The sequence below is a fragment of the Sebastes fasciatus genome, chromosome 11 (genome assembly GCF_043250625.1).
Source record: "Sebastes fasciatus isolate fSebFas1 chromosome 11, fSebFas1.pri, whole genome shotgun sequence".
Taxonomy (NCBI): domain Eukaryota; kingdom Metazoa; phylum Chordata; class Actinopteri; order Perciformes; family Sebastidae; genus Sebastes; species Sebastes fasciatus.
Window position 1 is genome coordinate 4085164 of NC_133805.1, and position 27722 is coordinate 4112885.

The window sequence follows — 27722 nt, forward strand, 5'->3', positions numbered from 1 at the left end:
TAATCCTAATGACTTTGGTGATCCTCTGACTTTTCATGCAGCAGCATCATCAATCATCATCAATTTGTCCAGTGCTGTTTTTATTGCAAATGTTAGCATGCTAAGTAAGGGATAATGTACAGCGAGCCGGTCGTTGTTGTGAAAGAAACTCTCATCGCCCTGAAGGGGATTCTTTCACAACAATGACCCGCTAGCTGTATATTATCCCGCTTATTACACGGCTACTTACTGAAGAAATCAATAATTTGACACAAAAACGGTCCGCCGGGGTCCGACATCAGAGCTGCGCCCATAGCAACGGTCTGTTATACATAGCAACGGTCTGTTATACATAGCAACGGTCTGCTATACATAGCAACGGCCTGTTATACATAGCAACGGCCTGTTATACATAGCAACGGTCTGTTATACATAGCAACGGCCTGTTATAAAGAAATTACAGACCGTAGAACGCCTTGATTGACCAATCAGAATCGAGTATTCAACAATGCCGTGTAATAAAGTACGATGGTGAACATGTTAAACATCACACAATACCTCAAATGATTTGTAACATAGGTAGACACGTCAAAGGAGTCGAAGGATCTGATTACTGATTGGTTGCAGGTATTCTCTGGTCGAAATTCGGCACCAAAAGTCAAACTATTCTAAACTTTTAGTCTGGTCGCACTTTGCCGCAAAATCAAACGGCAGCTGAGCTCGGAGTGGCCGCCGCAGCTTTCCATAGACATTACATGGTCTTACAGAGCCGGCGGTTTGGCTGTAGACTCTTGTCTAGCATGGCTGTCTTGTTTGCTTGTTCTGGGTATCTGCAGCAAAAACAGATGTGTTTTTGAAGTTTCTTACTTTTTGAATAACCAACTAAAGATTTAAAAAACGACATAAATGATGGGAAAAGCTCACTCTTAGACACAATGATCATTAAAGCTATAAAACTTGCAAAAACTGGTGCATTAGTGTCAGAGCAGCCATCATTATAGCTCAAAGTAATTCTACTGAGACGTCCTGCTAGTTAAGAACATCAGCTGAAGTTTATATTGAATAAATTAGATCAAGAAGATGAACAATTCACACATGTTAACTAACAGTATGTTCACATGGTGCACCTGCATGTATACCTGCATGAACCCTTCATACAAGTACACTTCATACCTGCACGTATTATGTATTGATTGTTTTAAAATCCCTGAGTGTCACACTGGTGAGGTTTGTAACATACTAATACAGACGCTGCTGGGAAAATACAAGTAGGTAGCTGACGTTTGATAAATAAATCATCCATCTGAATCATGTTAATCCCCCAGTTACACCTCATCCGTCTGATACTCCTTACAACAAACACGATGTGACCCGGTCGCACACAGTGAAACTTTAAAGGGAATCAATGCGGGCCTCTCATTCATTCCCTTTCTGTCAGCCACTGCAGGAAGAAAGACACTAAATCCAATAAAGAACTGAGACGGATGAAGTGGACAACCCTGACACCAACAGCACCTCAAACACCCTAAAGAGTAACACCCGCAGACTGTAGTTCCCACATGTTTTACTATCTTTTACTACACTAACAACACTCGTACAAAAACATACAGTAAATATATCATATATATATATATATACACAGCACACATAATCAGCTCTTCATAAAACATTCATCTTAACAAAGATGTTCAATTTACGGATTGCATGATGAGAAATCCTCGTAAAATTCAAAAGATGTTGCTTAAAAAGTTTCCCCAACAGTTTAAATATCATTTCAGGAACATGAAACACTAAATATTATCTCCAAAAGACATCTTCAAAGACAGTGAAGAAATGCTCGCTAACAAAAGGCCTGAATTAATCATTAATTAATCATTAAAAAGTTCACAGTACACGGCTCACAGCCGGTTCTGAATAAGAGATGAGGGAAAGTGTTCTCAGAGGGAACGTGTATAAATGCTGAACAGTGTAAAAGATGGTTGATCTCATTTGAGTTAAACTACCAGTAGTCGGATTCTCTTCTGAGCAACATGTACTTTTCAGGCACAGACTGACTTATTACAAACAAATCAAAAATTATAAACATGACAAGTAACATGCCGGAGGAGGCACAAACAGCCGGCCGGAACACTGCCGTTTGCCACTGAGGTGTCGCAGACCTCGTGGTAAAGACAAAGCTCAACTTTGGAGTGATATTTACTCCCTTTCCCAGAAAGCTAGCATGACATGTTTAGTATCAACGGATTCATCGCAATCTCAAGATTCATATAATACCACTGTATGTCCACTATCTTAAAAAATAAATGAAGTTGAATTTTGGTATTGTTACAGAAACATATTCACAGTTAAGACAATCAGATATTGTTATTTAAATTTCAACAAATTGTTCAATGTTCATATACTGGGGAGGATACTTTCAATCAGTTGCTTGTTATTACTGGCAGGATCCAAGGGCGTAAATGTAAGCAGCAACATTTTTATGATGACATACCTGTTGCACAGAAACCAGTTTGTTTTCTTTTATTTTTCCTGTCAGACGAGAATTGTGAGCCCCAGTATTAGTGCCAACTCATCAAGCAGAGTGTCACTGATTGTGAACGTAAACTGCTAATCAAAATCAACCACAATGTGACATAAAGAAGTAGCCTTTACATGGTAGGATAAGTTAAAAATATGCATATTCAGGGCCTTCATTATATACATAATATGCAGACAAGTTCAATAAAGTTAGAGTTGGGCAACGCTTTACGTTGAGGGTCCATAGTTTCCAAAAAAATTAAATTCCAAAAACAAACAAGACTTTCACCCAGGAGGCCACTGTTTGTGTCCCGTGTGAAACTAAAAGTAACGTTGACTTATTTTGTCACGTCAGTCACGTGACTTGTCGGCAACATGAGCCGCTAGTCACGTGAGTCATGCGAGTCGTTATTATTGTTGGCCCCGTGAGTCGTTAGTCTCATCATAGTCACTGAGATCTTTGCATATTCTTCCCCAAAAACCTCCTGTAGTTTATCTCTGGCCTCTGACAGAGCCACTGTAACCTTCTCAAAGTACTGCAGACGGCGGACTTTGACACTAAGTGTGTCTTTTTCACTTAGACGTGCCAAAGGGGGGTAATTTAATAGAAAATGAGTGTGATCCTCTGTGTGTGAGAGCTGCTCCAGCTCAGCATCTTTCCTCTTCAGCTCAGCGATCTCCTCCTCCACCTTTTCCCGAACCATTTTGAACCGACCCACTTCAGTTTTCTGCCGAGATTTAATCTTCTCCTTCACATCAGAGTCTCTTATCTGAATGATACGGATCAATTCGTTGAAGGTCTTCTCAGTGTTCCTCAATGCATTTTCGGCAGAGTGATTAATGGAGTCTTCCTCCTGTTGAAACAGCTTCACATCCTTCTCTCTGTCCCGGATCCTCTGCTGGATTTTTCGCCGAGTCATCCAAAGCTCTCTCTGCCTCTCAGTCCTTTCTGCTGCAGCTGAAACTTTGTTGTGGCCTTTATGGTCATCCTTCGAACAGAGATAACAGATGCAACGCTGATCAGTACGGCAGAACATCTTCATCACTTCTTGATGACGGAAGCAGATGTTCTCCTGGAGCTTTGCAGTTGCTTCCACTAGCTTGTGTTTCATTAAGGGTGGTACATCATAGTGAGGTTGCAGGTGTTCCTCACAATAAGAAGCCAAACATTGCAGACAGGACTTGAAGGCTTTCAGTTTCCTCCCAGTGCAGACATCACAGGCCACATCTTCAGATCCAGCATAGCAGTGATCAGCAGGAGCAGCTTGGAGTGTAGTCTTCTTCAGTTCCTCCACTACAAACGCTAATATGTTATTTTTCACCACGGCAGGCCTCGGGGTGAAGGTCTGCCTACACTGAGGGCAGCTGTAGGTTCTCCTATGATCTTCCTCATCTAAGTGGTACTTGATGCAGTTCATGCAGTAGCTGTGTCCACAGGGAATAGTCACCGGGTCCTTCAGTAGATCCAGACAGATCGAACAGCAGAATTTTGATTGATCAAGTTGAATCCCCTGTGCCATGTTGCTTTCTGACGAGAGCAGGTGTCTGATGACTGAAAGATAAGAAATGACTGAAGTAGTTTCCGAACATGTTAGAGAGGGAGGGCTTGGCAGGCTGTGCTTCACGCCTGAAAGAGGAGTGGCTTTGAACAGGTATGCTTTGTGTTATGGAATGTGGGAACAATAATAGATTCATTCCTGAACATGAAAAACATTTTTGTAAAGAATGTATTAAATGGTCGACTGTACGTCTATAAAAAAAAAAAAAATTAGGTTATAGGTTTGATAGATTCAGGATTCAAGCTTCAATAATAGAATAAATCAGGGTTGGGTGTAGTTAATGTAATAATAAGGCTCTTATAAGACTTATCAAATGGCAATGGTATTCAAATAATGCCAGCTAACATTCTGCCAACCTCATGTGCAATAGCCCAGGGAAATGTAGTCGAAACGTAAGCAAACCAACCAGTTTGTCTATGTCCTTAGCAGAGGCTGATAAAGACTGGGGATAATGTTGGATGGTGGAAGGAATTATGAGCAAGTCCAGAACCAAACCGACGTACCCAGTGTGGAGGACAACGCCAGAGAACTCAGGGGGAAGCATTGCCAATCACTGGCTGAGGTCACAGAGGTAGTAAAGAAAACAAAAAACAGACAGGGTTGATAATATTCTCCCTGAGATGCTTGAAGGCTCTGGATATTGTCTGGAAGCATGGCTGTTATGACTTTTCAATAACGTGCATGAAGGTCGGGATCTGCGCCCGTAGACTTGAGGCTCCTATGCTCCAAAAAAAGGAAGGTCCAATTATTAGCGCATCACACTGCAGCCTCCTCAGGAAACTTCCACTCTCTCGTCTACATGTGCTTGGTGGACTTGGGTGAGAGTTTTGACTGTAATATTCCATTCAGGGATAAAGGGCAAACGCTGCTTTGTTTCATGTTCGTATCATAACAACGGCTTGTATATATATTGCCTAATCCTAACCCTGACCTTAACCTAAACCTAAACCTAACCCTAAACCAAGTCTTCACTCTAAAATAGAATGATTTACGTTATGGGGACGTGCAATTTGTCCCCAAAATGAAGGCGAGTTCCCACAATGTGACTGTTTGAACAGATTTATGTCCCTACAACATGAGTAATACACTCCCACACACACACACACACACACACACCAGTAACACACTAGTAACACGGTTTGCTTCCCTGTGATGTATTTCAGCTCTAAGGGCTGTTAATCCTCACTGCTCGGTGCACAGTCAGGCTGATATAGTTTGATTAAAGCATTCACAGTGTTCAAAGTAATGGATTTCCCCAGTTACCCAGAATCACAAGGTTTCACATTATAGATTAGGTTTAGTTCATCCAGAGGGGACTTTGATATCATGAGATCCAGCACGCCGTCCTTTCAATATCAACCAAGAAAAGAAAGTGAAAACACTTTTCAGTTATCATTGATTAATACACCGGGTAATGTACAGTTTCTATAGTCCTGGAATAGAAGAACGTGGATGTAGTGAAAATGTAGTAGGGGTATTTTAAAAGCCCCTGGGTTTGGCTTTATTGCCACCATCTTGGAACTTGGAAATAATAATAAGAAATAAAATGCGTAAAACAATGTTCATAAAGTGACCTCTAAAACACCAGCAGTTCTAAGTCGCTGTTGCTGTGAAAATATCTGTGTATTGTAATGATCAGATGAGATGAAGATGAAAAATGAGAAAAGCCTTCTGTGTTTTTCCTCTTGACTTTACTCGTTGGCTTGCTTTCCTCACGTTCGTTTCTCTCCTCGTGCACTGATTCGCTTAAGCTGAACAGCCAATCAGAGTGATTTCTCTCACCAGCGGGCTCCGCCGCTGATTCAACATGCTGAATCGAAGGAAAAACCTCCAACACGGGCAGACTAGAGCCGACGGTGCGGGACACACCAAAAAAACTAGGGCGACAGACGCTCACCGACGACCCCAAACCATCGGCCTGGTGTGTCGGGGCATTTAGGGTAAGGGTCTAGGGAATGCATTGTCAATGAGTGTCCTCACAAAGATAGAAGTACACAACTGTGTGTGTGTGTGTGTGTGTGTGTGTGTGTGTGTGTGTGTGTGTGTGTGTGTGTGTATGTGTGTGTGTGTGTGTGTGTGTGTGTGTGTGTGTGTGTAGAGTGTGAGTCATCCGGTCCCCCCCCCATTGCAAACTAGGGACGACCCCCCGCTGGGCCTGGATGTGAATACCACACATTTTCTCCATCCCACACCCTTCATTCCTTCCCATAATGCACTTCCTGACATCCCTCCACCCTATAAAGACACACACACACACACACACACACACACAGACACAGTATATTCCAGTAATAGCTTTGGCAGTGCCAGTGTGTCTGCTGGTCTCCAGTGACGCTCCAGTCCCATCCTCACATCCTCAGCAGTCAGTCTGATGTGGCGTCTTACCGAGAAATGGACTTTTAGATCCTTTGAGGTCGGACTCAATAACATCCATCCGTGGTGCGATACCAAAACAACTCAACTGGTGATGATTTATTAAACGTACGAAGATCAGAGTCAACACAGATCCGATTCGAAGGAAAATCAAAGTCTCCAGTTTCCTTTTAGAAGAAAACCCAACCCGAACAGACGAATACAAAAACATCTAAATAAATAAATAAATGTCTGTTCTTGATATTCTTGTCTGAAGGGCCCTTTCAGTGCTTCAGAAGAATAATTCTCTCTGTGTAAAACCAACTCATACGCGCACAAAATGTTCTTTGTTTTAGATGTTTTGGCAAAAAAGTGTCTTTCCAATGTGTCCTGGTTAAACATCCTCAACACGTAGAAGAAGAAGTATCCACAGGATGTCAGATTTTACAAAACAGTTTGAAGGAAAAGGAAAGTCCAGCAAGTACAAAAAGATCCTGCACAACCAAAATGCATCCGTTTCTATGAACGAACGTATTTAATAAAAGTTCTTCAGTCTGCAATAGTCCTCTTAGGATTAGAACACACATCTAAATATCCGTGTATTTTACTCACGGGTTATAAATATGAATCAGAATTAGGGCTGGCAAAGTTAATGCTGTAACGCAAATTTGTTTTAACGCCATTGATTTCTTTAACGCATTAACGCATCTTGCATATTTTAGGTTGTAGCGGGAAGATACTATTATTATATGAAACTAGAAAACCTCATGAGTCCATCGGTACCAACCATGTCATACTAGCTTGTCTCGAAGAAGGATAAATAACGCTCCAAACTTGCACTACATTTTGGTGAGGAAAAACTGTCATGTCCATTTTCAAAGGGGTCCCTTGACCTCTGACCTCCAGATCAGTGAATGTAAATGGGTTCTACGGGTACCCACGAGTCTCCCCTTTACAGACATGCCCACTTTATGATAATCACATGCAGTTTGGGGCAAGTCATAGTCAAGTCAGCACACTGACACACTGACAGCTGTTGTTGCCTGTTGGGCTGCAGTTTGCCATGTTGTGATTTGAGCATATTGTTTTATGCTAAATGCAGTACCTGTGAGGGTTTCTGGACAATATCTGTCATTGTTTGGTGTTGTTCATTGATTTCCAATAATAAATATATACATAAATATGCATAAAGCTGCATATTTATCCACTCCCATGTTGATAAGAGGATTAAATACTTGACATTTTGAACAGATAAAATTGTTTTAGATTAATTTGCGATTAAATACTTTAATCTATTGACAGCCCTAATTGTATTTGGTATCATTTTTCATATTTCTAAAAGTTGAAAGCACTTCATGAGCTGACATTTATTAAAAGCGCTGCATGAAAAGGTGAAGGGAAGTCAGTCTTACCTGGTGCTTGTGGGAAAAAGGCTCCAATCAGCTTGGATCGCTTCTTCTCATAGCCCTTCTGTGTGATATCACCTGCCAGAGAAAACACAGAGAGAGAGAGAGACATTTCATTTACATATTCTCAATACTGAAGCCTGCAAAGTCACAGTATAGAATAAAGCGTATGCAATGCATGTCGTTGACGTTTTTCAAAGATATCAAAACTAGAAATCTAAATATCTGAGGCTAAAAAATGTACAGAAAGATGCACAAGACATGAATGAATGGAAACAGATGAGAGAGAAACAACAAGGCTGCACTGAAATCTGCAATCTAAGAGATGAAAACACACAAAGCAGTCAGAGCGAAAGCTGATCACATTATGCTTAGTCATTCTCTCCACTCAACCAAGACCAGATGGTGCAGTTTGGGTGCATGTGTGTGTGTGTGTGTGTGTGTGTGTGTGTGTGTGTGTGTGTGTGTATGTGCATAAATTTGGACCTCAACGCACTGCAGATGCACTTAATTCACCTTTCACGGTGGCGACTAACCACCTCAAAACTTGCTGACCGATCTCCCCGAGTGAAGCGATAAATCACCTGAAGGTACCATCAGCAGATTTCCACACAGCACATCTGAATCCAATAACTCTTTCACAAAAAGATTCCTGGCGTTCTGTTTTAATCTCCGGGGAACACCGGACGGGAGGAGTTCGTCACATTTACAAAGGAAGTTTTAGAAAAGAGCGCCAGAAACTTGTGGGAGTAAATGAATGTCAGCTGAGTGCTTGTGTTAGATTGACAGCGTCTGAATGTGTTTAACTCCACCCAACGTGTACTCCTAGTAGTGAAGTAAAGCAAACACTCACACATACTTTCTGGGTGAACTACTTAAAGCCCCCCCTCCGGCATATTTTGGCTTTTCTATGACATTCCATTTTATTTGAGTCATTTTCTGACTAAGTTGATTAGAAACTGCAGGTCAACGGTCATAATCCAAGCTGCAGGCGTTGCATTAGCTAACGGAGGGTTTTCATTTTATTTTTTAGTTTAGTGTGTTTATTTTCACTATTGCATTTGTGTGTGTTGTGAACGGGTGAAATCAACACAGTAAATTACACAAAATCCCACCAGCAGAATTAACACTCCCCGGTTTATAACGGTAAATGTGGAATCTAATGGTATATTTATATTATTATATAAATTATATTATTATTAATATTTTATTTAATGTATAAAATAAAATAATTATATATATATTATTTTATAACGGTAAATGTGGAATCTAATGGTATACTTATATTATTATATAAATTATATTATAATTCAATTAATGTGGACTCTAACAGTATATTTATATTATAATATCAATTATATTATTATAAATATTCTTTTAATATATATATATATTTATAATAAAATAATAATAATATATTATCTTATTATATATATATATGTGTATATATATATATAATAAAATAATCATAATATATTGTTTTATAAGGGTAAATCTGGAATTCATTGTTACTAATGCTGAATGTACTTTTCCTAAACAGTCGGACAAACTAAGGACAAAAACACCTAATAAAATAAAACACTGTTACAAAGGTGGATCACATAACTGTAGTTTGAAGAGTAATAACACATTTTTGTGAGCAGTAAAAGACGACAATCTAACAAACAACACCTTGATACGCATGTTTTTAGTGTTTTTCTGCTGTTATTTTGCCAAACATTTTATCTTGTGTCAACATTTTGTGTTATTTCAAATTATTTGAATGTTCCACGTTGTGTTTTTTAGATTTGTGTATTTTCTAAAAATTGGACAAATGTGTGGCCGTATGTGTTTATTGTTTTAAAAGCAAACCAATCACACACACAACTCCCAAATATGCCAAATATCTCTTCATAAAATAAGTATATATTCACTCTCAAACACTCATCAAGCCTAAATGTGCTTTCAGAAATGTTGCGACATATGTAACTGAAACTGCAGACGACGACGACGACGACTGGAGGATGACGAAGTAAAAAGAAAAAAAGAAATTCAGAGGAAGTCAGAGTGACGAGCGTCGCCTGAGTCAAGCGGTGAGAGACGCGTGAAACCGGCCTGAGTGACGCTAAATCTGCAGAGGATTTGTCGAACATGGAAAAAAGCTGTTTGTGCGGCTGACTTGACAAATCCCTCTTAAACACACGTACACGTGACTAACTGGCACGGATCAACACGCCGTCTGACTGTGGGCACGGACGTCATCGGTGACGGCGTCACTATGTGTGTGTGAGTGTGTTTCTGGTAGCGTGAAGGCACATGGTAATAATTAGCGTCTCTGGTAGGGGAGCTAACTACCCTGCAGAGAGCAAGAGGAGCTGGAGAGAAGAGACACTGAAGGGCGACACAAGGGATGAATGGAGGGAGGTCTGACCTCGTCTTCAACAGGCTAACTTCTTAAAGTCACATAAACACACACACACTCAGCTACACACGGTCTTATCAGGGAAGACGAGTCAAACTGAAATGAATGCGTCAGTCTGCGAGCTCTTCTGTTAGATACTGTAACAGCTCCATCTTAGTAATCTCCATCCATCAGACAGAGACGGACAGTTAGTAGGACTTGATACTATCATGATACTTGTATATATACTTGTATATGTATTGCGTTTTTTAAGTATTGCGGTTTGATATTATGATTTATTGGGATTTTTGTTAACTTTTTTAACACTAGACCATGAAGGGGAAAAGTTGAATTATACACTTCTAGGGACTTTTACTTTAGAGAATATCTAAATTAATACAGTAAATTTTTTTGATTTTCAACATGTATGTACTTCTGGTGAATATAATCCAATCAATCTTATTTCCATATATGTATTTTGTATATACTGTTCCCTTAAATGTCAGTATCTGGGTGCTCTACAGTCGTAGCGTCGGCCCATTTGTCCATGGAGATGAGAGCGACGGCCGGCTCGACCGCCACGTTACCGCGATACGATAACGTTTCCTGTCCATGACAGAGTTAGCATGCAGCTTTAGCCGTGATGTCTAGCTCTGCTTTTCCTGTCAATGTGTGAAATCCAAAGTGTTTCCATCCTTTACTGGATGTGTAGTGTTTACCACGCTGGATTTAACATGTGAGGGTGCAGGTCGGATCCACGCTGACCCTCCGCCGTTTTCTTCTTTCTCGTTTCGGCTCGCTACGGTTTGTTTTGGTTGACGGATACGGAACGGATATGACGTCACGTTACTCAGACTACAACAATAAAAGCGGTAACTTCCTTCTACCTCCACATAGACTCAAATGAAGCAAAAATATAGATTCTGGCGTTAGAAAATTGATGTCAAAATCACGATACATAGGTGAATTGATTTTTTTTGCCACCCCTACTAAAAGAAACGGAATATGAAACTATGAAAATAAGATCTAAGTTGTACAGAAACAACAAAACATTGTTAGACCGGGGGAGAGGAATGAAGCAGCCGTTGATGAGGATGGAGGGATGAAGATCTTTAAATAGAGACAGAGGAAGGAAGGATGACTCAGGCGCTGCTATTCCTCTCCTGCCGGCTTCCAAACTGTCTCGTCTCTCACTCTCTCTCTCTCTCTCTCTCTCTCTCTCTGGATGACGTTGCCACAGGCCGTTAGAGAGAGGTCAGAGAGAGTTGCTGTAGCTGTGAGGAGGTTTCCTGCTCATCCAAACACACACACACGCTGCCTGACAACATGTTTCATATCACAGCAGTTTAGCGAGAGGATAAGATGAAACCTTTGACTTCAAACTCTCTGAATCACACAGACAGCAGTTCACATTATTGTCAGTTTGACCCAGACAGGAGATAAAAAAAAAACTTACTATTTGAAATACTGTTGCTAAGAAATGCTGAAAACATGAGTAAAATACTCCATCATGAAATACACGTGGGAGTTCACCTTAATAAAACCTTCATCACCTTTTTCATGTTTTGACCTCAGAGAGACCGTTCATTTAACGTCTTTGAGTTAGACACACGTCTAGGAGGAGAGGATGAGGAGGAGGAGGAGAAGGAGGAGGAGGAGGAAGAGAGGAGGAGGAGGAGGAGGAGGAGGAGGAGGAGGAGGAGGAGGAGGAAGAGAGAGGAGGAGGAGGAGGAGGAGAGGAGGAGGAGGAGGAGGAGGAAGAGAGGAGGAGGAGGAGGAGGAGGAGGAGGAAGAGAGAGGAGGAGGAGGAGGAGGAGAGGAGGAGGAGGAGGAAGAGGAGGAAGAGAGAGGAGGAGGAGGAGGAGAGGAGAGGAGGAAGAGGAGGAGGAGGCCAACACAGTCAGAAATTAGTTCACTAAGCATGAACACTGTCTTTAGAGGCATCCTGCCGTTGGGACTGTCTCAATAACTGCATTATTGCAATACCGCGCTATTGACAAGCCAACCGTAGGGGATGGCGGGCAACCGCCACAATCGCTATGTTCACGTTTTTTCTGTTTTTAATTCTTTGCAATGGGAGCGCCACGTATTAACACTATGCTACAAACTGAGTGTCTATTCTGCACTGAGCTCTGTGTGTTTTTTTTCCAGTCGCCGAGAGTTGCCAAATGTTCAACTTTGGGTAAAACGCTGCGCTCGTCACTTTCACTTTTGACCCAGCTGTCCAATCACAATAGAGGAGGGGCGGGATAAATACCACAAAGACCAACCGTCACATCCTACATGTAGCAACAAGTGCTGAACAAAAACACTGGAGGAGAAACTAATACACGTTGACCGGCGGGTCCGTCCTCTCTCCCTACGTGCTTCTGCGTATATTACGTATCATAGCAACCAGACGCAACCAAAGTGAGCGTATGAGATAAGAACTTTTACAGCTGAACAATAATTATTCTCAGGAAGATGATGCTGTACTAACAGAATATATTAGGTAGCAATAGTTTTGGACATTAAATGTCTGTGAAATTTTACTTATTTTGAATATTAAGTAAAAACATAAAACAATAGTGTAAAATGTAGTCAAATATTAGGGCTGTCCTGAATATAATATTTTATTTTATTTTATATAGTAAAACAAAGTAAAAGTGGAGTAAAAGCACGAGGACCATAGTGATGAGACTTTAGATCAGAATGCTCTCTAACAATCCTGCCTTCATCTCTGAGTAACAATGCATTAGATAGTTTTAAAATATGCAGCAGCAGCCAGATGACGGCTGTATAATAACCTCACTATAAGCTCCCTATGAATTATTGACCATCACACACATATACTGTACATATATACAGCAGGCTGCACCCTCTGTGACTCCCTGTGTTGACGCCAAGCTCGTCTGCTCATAACCTCGACCTTGAAGTCGAGCGCTGTGGTATAAATCTCTCCTTCGTGCACTTACACTGCATCTGTGGCTGCTGCTGAAGTCACCATGGCAACGGATGATGTAATGACGACCAGATTGTGCAATAGCTCCACAAACTGTCACTTTTTACATTCAGTTTTACAGACAGATGTTTTTATGAAATATCAATTTTACTATGCGGCCATAAGTATGTGGACACCGCTACTTTTGGTCTGTTTTTCATGGCTTTGATTCCGAGACTACCTCTCACAAGCGGGCTCAGACCGGTTGTTTTGGTCCCCACCAGAGTTCGATTACTGCGTTCACAACCGCACAAACGAACCGCACCAGAATTTGATTAAAGCAGACTTAGCGTACACATGCCACGTCTTTTGCACGCTCAAATCCAATGTTGTCAATGAAGCAGGCGTGCTCAAACGCGAGAGCGATGCTGTCGCATGAAGACACAACAAGGTCGACATTATTCATCATTACAATAAATTATTAGTTCTGCGTTACAATAATAAATATCGATGCATTGCTAGGGGGTTCAGTGAGCCCCCTGAAACCAACGCAAACTGCGCCTGTAGCCAGACCTGATCACAAAACATCAGTGTTGGACCTCGCTAATGTTCCTGTGTCTGAATGGGAGTAAATCTCTGCAGAAAGGCTACTGAAGCCAGAAGAGTCCAACCGTCCAGGTTGTCCACATACTTTTGGACACATAATGCATAATGCAGCGTCAGAGCACAACTCTGCTCTGCTAAATCACCTCCAGTCAGTTTGTACAGAAACAGCCGGGCCGAGCCTCCATGACCATATACAGTAAGAGAGAGACACAGAGAGAGAGAGAGAGAGAGAGAGAGAGAGAGAGAGAGAGAGAGAGAGAGAGATAGAGAGAGAGGGAGAGAGAGAGAGAGTGGTAGCTATGACAGAAATATGAAGAGTGAGGACGATAAAGAAAGAGAAGGAAAAGAACAAGAAAGTAAGAGCAGAGGAAAGAGTGAGACTGATAAAAACAAAGCAGAAAGACAGAGAGAGAGAGAGAGAGAGAGAGAGAGAGAGAGAGAGAGAGAGATGAGTGTTGCATCCATCCAGCACCTAAAAAGGAAACAGAGTTGATTTTATTGTTTCCACGCTGCAATACTAGAGATAGAAATACAGAGAGGAGAGGAGAACTGAGAGCATATAAAGGAGAGTTTAATGAGAAGAGGGGGAGAAGGAAGGACTGCAGGAAGAAGAGACAGATAGGGACAAAGAGAAGAGGTGAGAGAAAGAGGGAGAAAAGAGGAGAGAGAGGTTTGTGTCATGTGACTCCAGGTCATTGGAAGCTAAACATAACGAAAGAACAGAACATCCCTCCCTCTCTCTTTCTCTCTCTTTCTCTCTCTTTCTCTCTCTTTCTCTCTCTTTCTCTCTCTTTCTCTCTGTCTTAATATTTCTGTCCAACAGAAACAGGAATATAGTGCGTAGAGTATAGAACGAAGGCAAAAGACAGAAAAACAACAACAGGGCTGAATATGTGTAGCGGCACAAGAAAAGCTCTTTATAAGGATAAATTGGTAAATTGATAAATATTGGTATGTAGCGGCTCTTTTCAGTGTAAAGACATTGTTTAGTAGTACAACATATTCTCATACAACGGTTTGTATGACATCTTAAAGTTACTACCCCTTTTTTGTTCGTTTTCCTATGAATGTCCAGAGACACGTGTGTCATTTCCCCTCCTTACATGACGTCTTCACAGAAACAAACGTTAGGCAATAAAACCACTTCGTTAGGTTTAGGAAAAGATCGTGGTTTGGCCATTTTACCATTGTCACTTTACCTTTATATACTTTATATATATATGAGCAAAACGTGTAAGTATCATAAATATTTGTTTACCACAGAGTTTATTTTCTGCAATAATCCAAAAACCCGATGGAGAAATCCCACCGGCTTGTTGTCGAGGGAACCGGGGCGATGCTAACTTCCTGGTTGATAAAAAAAAAATCTGTCATCCCTGGAGCGCTCTCCTGTCTCAAACTCATTACAGCAATTTCATGCCTTTAATTTTACAAACATGTCAAGCTGGTATCATAATTATCAACACCGTCATTATTCTGTCAAAATTACAAACATAAAACAATATTTTGAATATTTGGTCAGATGAAATAAATAAAAAGTCTCACAGCGGTTGTTAAAAGATAAAAACCCACCGAGAGCATTTCTATTAAACTGATGCATTTTCATTACTTCTACGGTTTTTCATTAAATGCTGTAATTCTCAAAGCTAAGATAATCGAGAGAGGAAGCCAAATACACACACACATCCCCATAAACACACAGAGCTTTGCAAACACACATACAAACACACACACACACACACGCAGAGAGGAAACGCCCAAAGACCCCCCCGGGACTGAGGAGCAGGAGGCCGCAGGTGTTTACAGCGACAACACGCTGAGTCAGGACGGTAACTCACCTCCACACAGGTAGAAACACACACACACACACAGGAAGAAGCTCAATGCAGGCACATCAAGCTTGTTTGTCCTTATACATCTGAACGTTGCATTACGGGGTTTTAAATTTCATCATCGTCAGGTGAAAACTACAGTCCTGGTGCTTTTTATCTTCACTGAGAAGGATTTTCTTTTTTTTTATGATTTTGAAATAAAAAATTTTAATGCCAGAATCGATATATTTGCAACTTTTATTGTTGTAGTCTGAGTAACGTGACGTCATATCCGTTCCGTATCCGTCAACCAAAACAAACCACAGCCGGCCGCAGTGAGCTGAGATGAAAGAGTAGAAAGCGGCGAAGGGTCAGCGTGGATACGACCTGCACCCTCACATGTTAAATCCAGCGTGGTAAACACTACACATCCAGTAAAGGATGGAAACACTTTGGGTTTCACACATTGAAAGGAAAAGCAGAGCTAGACATCACGGCTTAAGCTGCATGCTAACTCTGTCACGGACAGGAAATGTCATCGTATCACGGTAACGTGGCGGTCGAGCCGGCCGTCACTCTCGTCTCCGTGGTCAAATGGGCCGACGCTACGACTGTAGAGCACCCAGATACTGACATTTATGTTAAATGCATTGAAACGGCCCTGATGGAGCTGACCATGGATGGATAAAGAGAACGGAGCTGACGGGAGAGCTAGAGACGGACTTGGAGAAGTTAGAGGAAGTAGTAACTTCGTCTGGTTTTCAAAATAAGGTGTCAACAAAGGGAACTGTATATACAAAATACATCTAAGGAAATAAGATTGATGGATTATATTCACCAGAAGTATAAAACATTACATGTCCCTTATAAATTAAAAAGAAAATATCACTTATCTGTGAGGGAAATGTCTTTATTCTTTGATTTTTAGGTTGCTGGAAACATTTTTATTATAAATAATTGCTGACAATGACTGATATATTTGACTTCAGGACATCTCTGACTACATACATGCTGAAAATCTAAATTTTACTGTATTAATTTAGATATTTTCCAAAGTAAAAGTCCTAAGAAGTGTATGATTCAACTTTTCCCCTTCATGGTCTAGTGTTAAAAAAGTTAACAAAAATCACAATAAATCGTAATATCGAATCACAATACTTGAAAATCAGCACCAAAGTATCATGATAGTATAGAATCAGGAGATAGGTGTATCATTCCAGCCGTAATATTTTGGTTGTCAAGCTGAAAAATGTCTGCTCGTCTTTGATTCCTGAGAGGAGGACATTTTAGAGTTATGACATTTTCCCTGGACACCAAAACTATGAGAGCTTTTTTGGCGTCTTTGTTTTCCTTCCCAAACTGTAGAAGCAAAGAAGAAAACCACAAATGCTACCTTCTCCCATCTGAGCGATTCACAAAGTACACATGATGGCAAATAAAGGAGCAAACTACATGTCAGAAGGTGTTAAAATAACACATTTCCCCCGCCGCTTGTCATAAACTATGAGAGAGGTCGATGTAACCGTTTCTCCTCATGGCACATCCAGCACAATTATAAATGTACGTGAGTTCAAGAGACGCAGTTCAAGTGATTTACGGGCCCAGCAGTACGTGCACTTGTGGAAAAACAGAGCTAACTATGGGTGGAAAGTCCCCATCACGGTTTATGTTGGACCGCATGAAACGACGGAGGAAATGAATTAGTCTGCAGCACGTGGCTTCATTAGTGCAGTCAGTTCATTAAAGAGCAGACTGAGCTAATCCAGTTCATCACACTGAGACGTGTCAGCAGGTGATTAGACGTCAAATAACTACATCAACACTGGTTACTGCTTAAAGTACTGACTAATACTACCACTACTACTAATCCTACTACTGCTGCTGAGAACTACCATCATCACCACTAATACTACTCCTACACTACTACTGAGAACTACCATCATCACCATTAATACTACTCCTACACTACTACTGAGAACTACCATCATCACCACTAATACTACTCCTACACTACTACTGCTGCTGAGAACTACATTATCACCACCGCTAATACTACTCCTACACTACTACTGAGAACTACTATCCCCACTAATACTACTTCTACTGCTGCTGAGAACTACTATCACACATATAATATAATGGTTGTTTAGCTCGAAGCAGCTGCAGATCATATTTCTGCAAAGCTTCACTTCAATTTAATTAAAATGTCCACAGAAAGAAGGTCAGCAGAGTTTGTCTGAAGTACAGCATGGCTCGTCATCACATCACATCATCGGCATACTGTATACGCTACGAGCAACACATGGCACAGCACTCACAAGAACTATTCTATATCACACACCGCTACTACTACCACTACTACCAATGATATTACTACTAGTAACTCATGATATTTTCAGTGCTACTAGTTAACAACATAAATGTTAACTTCCACATCAAAGCAGAGCTCATTTAAACAAGTTGTGATATTTAAACTCACATTACTTCTTCCATCCATCAATGAGAAAAACAAACAAAGTGAAGCTAAACAACTGTGAAACATTTCTCCAATTAGGCTAATTAGATCCAGTCAGCTCGTACACACACGCACGCACACACACACACACACACACACACACGCACACACACACACACACGCACACCCCTGATATGTGGCTACTCACCGAGCATAACGCTAACAGGCAGCAGGAGTTAAAACAACCTGACAAACTGAGCTTCATGCTCCTCTCAGACGAGCCTCCGTCCTCCTCTGTGGTCCTCCCCGCCGCTCACTGTGTGAAAACACTGGTTGCTTATTCCCCATTGGCAGGACACACACACACACACACACACACACACACACACACACACACACACACATCCACAAACACACACACACTATTAGCACGCACACACAAAGACAAGCAGCTTATTAGTTTCAAAGAGGAGCAGGTCAACCTCCTCTATACACAGACAAAGGGCTGAAGGTGTGTGCTGACATCTAGCTACTGATGCTGCCTTTGTTGTTAACACACACACACACACACACACACACACAGACACACACACACACACACACACTCACACACGCACACTTTGCAGCAAAGGATTGGTTGGCAATTATATCACCTCATTTAAACTGGGAAGGAACTACTTTTCACCTCAGTGTTCAGTGTGTGTGTGTGTGTGCGTGTGTGTGCGTGCGTGCGTGCGTGCGTGCGTGCGTGCGTGCGTGTGACTATAAACACATAGTCCGTCCCCCTCTGTCTCCCCTCAGTTGGTACGGTCCAACCTCCCTGCCCAAACACGCTTCACGGCGACATCAGCAAAACAGACAAATTGGTTTGTTTGTCGGCCGACTTCACAGTGAGGTGAGAGAAAGGACACACACACACACGCACACACACACACACACACACGCACACACACACACACACACTTCCCCCTGGTTCTTGTCTTCATATCCCCAGCCTCTGCACCTCGGGATGTGGACCTCCCATCTCTAGTGGTTACTATGGCGATAACTGCCAACAAAAGGGGGGAGCAATGTGGATGAAATTAATATTGTGATAATTATCAGAAACATTTATTTTAATATTCAGAATCGCACCGTAAAAAGTTAAACTAATGTTGATAATATAGGGTTAAACTAGGGCTGCCAATCGATTCAAATAGTTAATCGTGATTAATCACAAATTAATTGCACATTTTTTATCTGTTCAAAATTAACCTTAAAGGGAGATTTGTCAAGTATTTAATACTCTTATCAACATGAGAAGTGGGCAAAATATGCTGCTTTATGCAAATGAAATCAATGAACAACACCAAACAATGACAGATATTGTCCAGAAACCCTCACAGGTACTGCATTTAGCATAAAACAATATGTCCAAATCATAACATGGCAAACTGCAGCCCAACAGGCAACAACAGCTGTCAGTGTGTCAGTGTGCTGACTTGACTATGACTTGCCCCAAACTGCATGTGATTATCATAAAGTGGGCATGTCTGTAAAGGGGAGACTCGTGGGTACCCATAGAACCCATTTACATTCACACATCTGGAGGTCAGAGGTCAAGGGACCCCTTTGAAAATGGCAGTGCTAGTTTTTCCTCGCCAAAATGTAGAGCAAGTTTGGAGCGTTATTTAACCTCCTTTGAGAAGAGCTAGTATGACATGGTTGGTACCAATGGATTCTTTAGGTTTTCATAGTTTCATATGATACCAGTATCTTCACTCAAGCTTTAAAAGAAATTAGTGGCGTTACATTTCATTATATGGAGAGACAAATAATAATAACTTTATAGACGCTGTAAGTAAAAAAAGACACAGCTACTACTCCTACCTGAAGACTTTTTGACTCTGTTTACATTTAGATTCTCCTGATTTGAGGCCGTTTTTCAACTTTTTCAACCGTCTGAAACGAATAAAAATGAATCCTCTGTGGCGCAGAGATGTTTGCATTTAATTTGTCTGTAACGGAGCTTTTCAACAGTTTGTCAAAACGGTTGAAACTGTTGAGTCTAACTGAACTGCAAACCTGCTGAACCTCGTGACCTTTCGGTGTTTGATGTTTGCAGTAACCCTCCACAGACTGGAGGACAGATGCAGAAAATAAAACAGTAGAAGTATGATGTTCCTCGTTGGTGGTCTTGTGATTTTCACGGACCGACTCGCGGTCGATGATTTGGGTCGGTGTTTCCAGCAGGGTGAGTGTCATGTGTCTGTTACAGTAGATTACACGCTTCAGATTAAAAACACATTCATGCTGCTCTTTGATGAGGCTTTTCACAGGCTGACATTCAGGGATGTTTAATGATCTCTGGTAATCACTGGGCTTTTTTATAACATCATATCCTGCTTTAATATATCGGTTCATCAGGGAGAGTCAATCAAATCAAATCAAAAGTGCATGAGAGACTGACAGAGACCGTTTCTTCAGCTGTTTGATCAGGCGTCACTAAATAAGTCTGACTTACTAAGACCTCAAAATCAATGGATAATGCACATTAGCCAACCTACAGTTTACCTCTTGTAGATCATGACTGGAACAAAATCTCTGTTCACATCCTATTAACGGCCTGCTTCGGCATTTTGTTTGGAGGACTCATAAGAAATTCTCTGGAAGGTGGGTGCTACGCTTCCGCAATGGCACCAAGAGCAAAGAACGTATATTGATAAGAAGCAAAAGCCAATGGGTCGTTCCATCGCAGCGTTAACGCCATTTTGAACTGAAAGCGACTACCGGACGCCGGTAAAGCGTCCACCGACAAAGTACAAAAAATAAATTATTTGTATTCTATTGTCATATGTAATATCTCAACCGAAATGTCCTGTGCTTTTGCCTTGCATGTTAGTAAATAGCCTACAACTCCATTAAATCCTGTTGATGTCATGCTACTAGCGCTACTATCTACTGGCCGATAGCCAGTTGTTTGGGAACAGAGACGTTAGCACATCCACCACGGTACAGGCTGACAGCATACAGCCCACGGGTGTATTAGAAGATAATAAAAGTGATGAATTACAGCCAATATATTCATTATTACAGCCACATACAGCTAGCAGGAAGCTGGCAGAACCAGATGTGTCATATGAGCGTGCAGGGCGGTGCGGTCCCGTGGGTCTGATGCACGTTCATTATGGAGAGGAAAATAACTCTGAATTCAGATATTACTAATTTTACTACTTTTAGGACATCATGATTTAAATGAGGGATATTTAAGTGTTCCTACTGGGAAGTTGATTTACCTATAAAAAATGATCCTCTGATTTACAGACGTCTCTTTATACATCCACAGACTCATTGGCGTTTTCAGTCCAAAATGGCGGCAGCGCTACCACAGCGCCATCTAGCGGCTGTTGTCAAAAAAGCACCAGAGCTTCGTCTCTTTGCTTCTGGACTCTTTGCTGTGGGCCTGGACAGTGTTATCGGCCGTTAGCTAGCCAGTAGGGCACGCTCACATGCACGACAAAGCGAGGAGAAGCTCTGATTACATCCCACACACAAACAGGGAGTGAGACTTCATTCTCTGCTCAGGTAGACATTACTCCTCTATGTCCTTACAAAGGCAATAATTGTTTGATGCTACTCTAGGGATAATGAATTTAGCACCTCAGTGAACATGAGTCAGTTTGTAAAGTTTAGTGTAGTGTAATAAAGTATGGAAGTATTATTTCCATTTTAAGGCAACATTCTTAAAACAACAGGAACATACAGAAGGTGAAGAACACAAAATGTTTTGGATAAACTGTGGGAGTGTGTGTGTCAGTGTGTGTGCGTGCGTGCGTGCGTGCGTGCGTGCGTGCGTGCGTGCGTGCGTGCGTGCGTGCGTGCGTGCGTGCAACGGACCGGATCCTGCAGCCAGTAGAAATTTGCCTACAGAAGAAGATTCCCAAAATAGAACAAGATAACCTTTGATACTCGATACTGCTGCAGTCCCACTGTGCCAACACACACACACACACACACACACACACACACACACACACACACACACACACACACACACACACACGCGCAGCACTAGCACCTGTGCTACAGGTAGAATTGGCTGTCAGTCACATGATATTTACCTTGAGGGCTGAAATGATGACAGTTAGACTTCAGACAAACACTCTCTTTTCTCAGCTGCACCTCTTTGTCTCACCTTCACCGACATGACTAATAGCCATAACACCAACTCTTCACTTGACGCCACCTGACCTTGACCTTTGACCTCCCTAAGGAGGGATGTAGGTCAACTGAAAACTATTAAATGTTTCCTTTAGGGATCTAACATATATGATATGAAATGACAGAACATCAGGTGAACAACTGCAGTTCTGCAGCTCCAGGCAGGGTTTGATGATAATAATCACTGTCAGCCTTTGATCGAGCTTTTCTCTCATGAGAGCAGTATTTTACATGATAACAGGTAAGAAGAGGAATATTGAACTGAACAAAAACAGTTTGAAGTCATTTGAACCCAGGATTTAAATCAACAAGGTGCCGAGAGGACAGCAGACCTCCAGTTCAGCTTCTGTTGAGTCCATCATGGAGTCTAAACAGAAACCATCCTCAGTCACACTCGGTCAGATTCTAATGGGCTGTACCGTCGGTACATGGTACTGCAGGGAGAATGAAATAAAGTAACAGATAAGTGAAGGAACACAAAGTGAGCAGAAGTTATGATGGAAGGAAGAGAGAGTCTGAAGGAACAGGTGTTATAGTCGTGTTGGGGTTCAGCGCTGTGGTCTACTCTGGTGAATGGTTTGACATGTATGACATTTAGACATCAACACGCATACAGACAATGAGTGTGAAGTTGTCTAATAAAAACAAGTCTTCTTGAATATTCCGTGACGTTTCTCAACACTGAGTCATGTTGCAGGTAGTTACCAAGCAAAATCACATTGCGATTATCATTTGCTTTTCCCCTTTTTTTTATGATATAGATTGTATTTTGTGTGGATGTTTTTATGAACTGTTTGACTAAAAAGGAGGCTGCTTTCTTGGCAAATGTATTAACATAGATGCACTAATCTAAACAAAGATTAAATACAGTAAATTAGTTAATACTCAAATATTTATAATCAGTATAATATAAACAATCAATGTTGAGTAACTCACCATATAACACGGATTATTAAATGTCTATTAATGTGTTTGTCAACAACTATGACTCCTGCCATGAAGCATTCAAAACCGGCGTATTAAAAGTTAACGGATGCTTAATAACAGTATGAAATCATAAATATGTCTTATAAACTGTTAAATGCTTCACTGTTAAATTGTTATATTTGCTTCCACAGGGAGGTCAGAGCAACAGTTTCTCGCACATTTGCGATATCGGCAGAATAAAAGAGGGCAGTGAAAGTAAAACTCCATGTAGTCCAGATAACAGACGATCCCTCCTCTCCTTCCTGTTCCTCCACGCTGACCTTTCCCCTTTTTTCCTTTAAGCCTCAATGATGACAAATAATCTCCAAATCCATCATCAGCTAACAACAATAAAGAAAGAATCCACCTGAAAGCTCTACAGGTAAAAAAAGATTAAAGATATAAGCCAATAGGAGCTGGCATGTGAGAACGTATGCACCCCATCACAGTAAAGATCCGATAGAGATCACTTCAGCGCAGAGCGGTCGATAACCTCCAAAGTGCTGCGTTATCAGGGGAGCCCGGCGCATTTCACACGCCTTCAAACAAAAGCTGCCTTAGAGAAAATGAAAATGGGGGTTTAATGCCCTGTAAGACTGCAGGGTTTAACAGAGTGTGTGTGTGTGTGTGTTGAAGTCTTATCAAACCACTGCTAAAAGCTACTTAGAGGAAACCCACAGGAGCGACCACACAGACTCAAAATAGACGCACACTTCCCAAAATGCACCCTGTGTGATTGGAGCCCACACGCTCTCGTCTGGGTCATTTAGAGGAATATGATGCCGCCTCGCAAGTCAGTGCAATTATCTACTGAGGAGCTCGAAAGCTTTAACTTGTTTTGTATGACGGTGATATCTGCCAAGAGATCGGGCTGCTTTTAAGCGTGCCAAAAAAAAACACCAACAACCACATTTTGAACATGTTTTCTGATTTTTCCTGCAACAAAAAAAGGTTATCTTTCAGCCTTGGGTTAGTTTGGCTCTAAATAAAAAAGAGATTCCTGGGGAATAGCTGATCTATTCTGGACTCTTCAGGGCTCAACAATAACAACAACGATTGCCTGATTGCCCGAGCTGAGCAAAATGTCATGTTGCTAGTAAAGCTAGCAAATCACCTGTCCGATAGGGTAAGAGGTGAATATACTGTCATCATATGAAACTATAAAACCTAAGGAATCCATCGGTACCAGCCATGTCATACTAGCTTGTCGCGAAGGAGGTTAAATAACGCTCCAAACTTGGGCTAAATTTTGGCGAGGAAACACTGTCATGGCTGTTACAGAGGGGTGTTTTGTGTCGTTAATTGATTTCCAATAATAAATATGTACATACATTTGCATAAAGCAGTATATTTGTCCACTCCCATGTTGATAAGAGGATTAAATACTTGACAAATCTCCCTTTAGGTTCATTTTGAACAGATAAAAAATGTGATTAATTTGCTATTCAATATTTGAATAGATTGATAGCCCTCATTAAACATGACAATTAACTTTGGTATTTGTTGTTATTTGATTACCTCTAATGAATAAAACAAATTGTAAAGGGTGTAGTACAAATTGACTTTCTGGAGTTGAGTTACGTATAGGGATGCTAATTTTGAAAAAAAATCGTAAACAATAACCGACCCTCGTTAACCGATTATTAACCGTTAACCGACAAGATTTTTGCTCTGCATGCAGCGGTGCTCCAGCTGTAGTGTGTGACTTTTTCTCTTCTTATCGATATACGTTCTTTGCCGACACCCGGTGTAGAAAACAGTGAAGTGCATGTCCTTTGGAGCCGACGGGTGGTGAGTAAGTGATACTCAAACAATACATTTTCAGCGTAGTATTTTTTTAAACTGACAAGAAACAGAAACTACATGTTTGCGGGGCCTAAAAATAAAAGTGACTTTAAATCAAAGTGACAGGAGTGAAGTCTCTGGGTGTGACATCATGTGTTGGCAGAGGGCTCTTTCTGCTCTTCAGTGCCTGAGAGTTTGGCCTGGAGTAAAAGAATATTTGGACGGTGGAAGTGAAAAAGAAAACCCTTCTGCACTGCCTAAAAACACTTGAACTCCTGATTGCTTTGGCAGACGAGTTCAGTTGGCTGACAGACAGCTGTTGTATTGGGCAGCTCCCAGATGTGTATATATATATAAATATACAGTATACTGTGTGACTGTTTCCCAGCATAACTCCAGACTATTTAAGAGAAAGATCTTCAAAATAAAAGCACCAACAGGTAACCTATGTGCACGCATCTTTCTACCGCATCCACAACCAAAACACAAAGCTTCCGCCTTAATTCAATTACATCCGCCAGCTGCAATCTGGAGAAAAGGAGGAGGAGGAGGAGGAGGAGGAGGAAGAGGAAGTGTTGACCCAGACTTTGGCTCTCGGTGTAGCTGACTGTGATCTCAGGGGGAACCGAGCGGCTGAGCAGCTGTGTTAGCCAGGAAATGTACAACACGGTGCAGAGAGGTGCAGTGCAGCAGCTACAAAACTCCCTCATTGGATTTATATGATGCTGGAGTTTATGCTTCGTCCCCGTGGATACGGAGGCTGAACCCTCGGCTTCATCTTCTCTCCCTTTCTTTATTTATCTATGTCATACGTTGTTATTTTAAGGATAAGTTAAGCTACTCAGAAGTACCATTAACTGGCACAAGGGTGATACCGTACATGTCGTAAAACGAAAAGGTTTGATAACAGGTCTGCAAATTTCATGGTAATTATAGGTCATAATTAGCAAGTAACCTTTTAGAAATTTCTTTGGAATTACTGCCAAATTACCCCCATATTTACCTCAAAATCTATTAAAAAATTAATTTATTATAAACATGATTTAATAAATATATTCCGCTATTTCCCCAATAGCTGGTAATTTATTTAATACATTTCCAGGAAAAGAAAACAATGTATTAAATAAATACAAAGCTAATTGGGAAATGCGGAATATATTTATTCAAATCATGTTCTTATTAAATTAATTTTTTAATAGATTTAGAGGTAAATATGTGGGGTAATTTGGCAGTAATTCCAAAGAAATTTCTAATTATTGCTAATTATACCTAATTACCATGAAATTTGCGGACCTGTAAAATTACCCAAAATATAAATAAGCTATGGTGTATTATTAAGTAATATATTCTTATTAATTATATAAAAGTAATTAAAATGAGCTCCACCTTTACCAGCTGCAACATTAAAGTGATGAACACATTAATGCATCAATAATTATAAACCAATAATATACCAGATTATATATTATTCTGAAACGGGCCAGATGTTTGGCAGATTTCCACCATGAGTAATTGTGCTGCATTAGCTACCAGCAGTTCCTGTTGCCACTGATGTAAACACAAGAATCTCCCAGATTACTACTTGTTAATACTGAAGAAGATCTGAAGTTATGCGGAGTACTCAGTACTCTGTGGACATCAGAGAAACTGCCATCACAGGAAAAGCAAGTTCCACTGATTCCAGCAACATGTGTCTCGTGCTACGAGTTTAAGGAAACCAAAGTTTATAAGTTCACATATCAGGTCAGAAGACGTTGGGTGGGAGTGTCAGCAGCTCCCGTCACTTAATGGAGTCTTTTACCAATAAACACAAGCCCATTTGCTTCCAGTAGAGCTCAGCAGACGAACGCTTGTGTAAATGTGCGAGCTCTGAGGCAGGGCGTTGCTGTAGCAGAACATGTGTGCTCAGTTAGCGTTGACTGGGTAAATAAAGCTTCAATAAGTACAAGTTAAACCAATCATAAGCCCTTCAGCTGGTTGTGCTGAACGGTTAGAAAACGGAGCTTTGCTTCGATTATATCGCCGTTTTGGTTTTTACTGTGAATACTCTGCTTCTGCTGTGGCTTGACGAGAGTGCGTTTTAATCCCGGCAGATTATATACCGTACAAATACACACATATATGAGTACATAATCCAGTGGCTGTGTAAAACCATCACACAGTATTAGCCTTTCACACCCAGATCCCAGATATGACTGCCTTCTGCTCATTTGGAAATAGAGTATGTCACAGAGCCAACGACGTGCTGCTCACTGCCAAATGGCATTCTGGGTAGTAATGTGAACTGTGTCAACCTGTCACTCATGTGTTTGAGCCGTCAGAGGAGGGATTTCTTTTCGTCTTTATGCTTCATTTATCATATTTATAAGTGGAAAGTAGTTGTAAATGAAGTTTAACTTTTGGGTTCCCTAAAATAGTTAATAAACAGGATGAACGAGCCGTCAAGGTTACTCGACTGGATGGCGTACACTCATCACGAGTAACGTTAGCAGTCAGCGAGTAGTTTTGAAAGGACAACGCCGGCGGTCTCCTCCGCTCAGCTGCTCAGCGGGCAGAGAGAGAGACAGCGGGGGAACGACCTGTAGAGTCGGCATATTTTCAGATCAAGCTCTGTTAAATAAGAGTTTATATTATAATTTATTTAGCTTAGTTGATTAATTGAATAATCTGTTGTGTTGTTCTTACTCGACTAAGATTTATTTATTCAATTAGTAATTTTTTTATGCTTTTTTTTCATGCTGAATGAAATAATCGATGAGTTGTTCCTAGTTTTCCTAGCCAGATGT

The 27722-nt window shown here is 41.0% G+C and overlaps 2 protein-coding genes across 10 annotated transcripts in view; both read right to left on the reverse strand.

Annotated features, from left to right (window-relative positions):
• Positions 1 to 27722, reverse strand: part of LOC141776438 (disco-interacting protein 2 homolog C) — a 214947-nt gene that overhangs the window by 95595 nt on the left and 91630 nt on the right. For 7 of the 9 annotated variants that reach the window (XM_074650041.1, XM_074650042.1, XM_074650044.1 and 4 more), the window contains exon 2: positions 7820 to 7891. In XM_074650041.1, coding sequence (XP_074506142.1) covers positions 7820 to 7891 — 72 coding nt within the window. Of the gene's footprint in view, positions 1 to 7819; positions 7892 to 8329; positions 8353 to 18193; positions 18325 to 27722 lie in introns of those variants that run through there. The other 2 variants (XM_074650045.1, XM_074650047.1) reach the window with 2 other exon arrangements.
• On the reverse strand, positions 2746 to 4153 carry LOC141776440 (E3 ubiquitin/ISG15 ligase TRIM25-like). Its single transcript, XM_074650049.1, has one exon. It carries the CDS (start codon positions 4014 to 4016, stop codon positions 2880 to 2882), a length of 1137 nt encoding a protein of 378 aa, XP_074506150.1. The 5' UTR covers positions 4017 to 4153; the 3' UTR covers positions 2746 to 2879.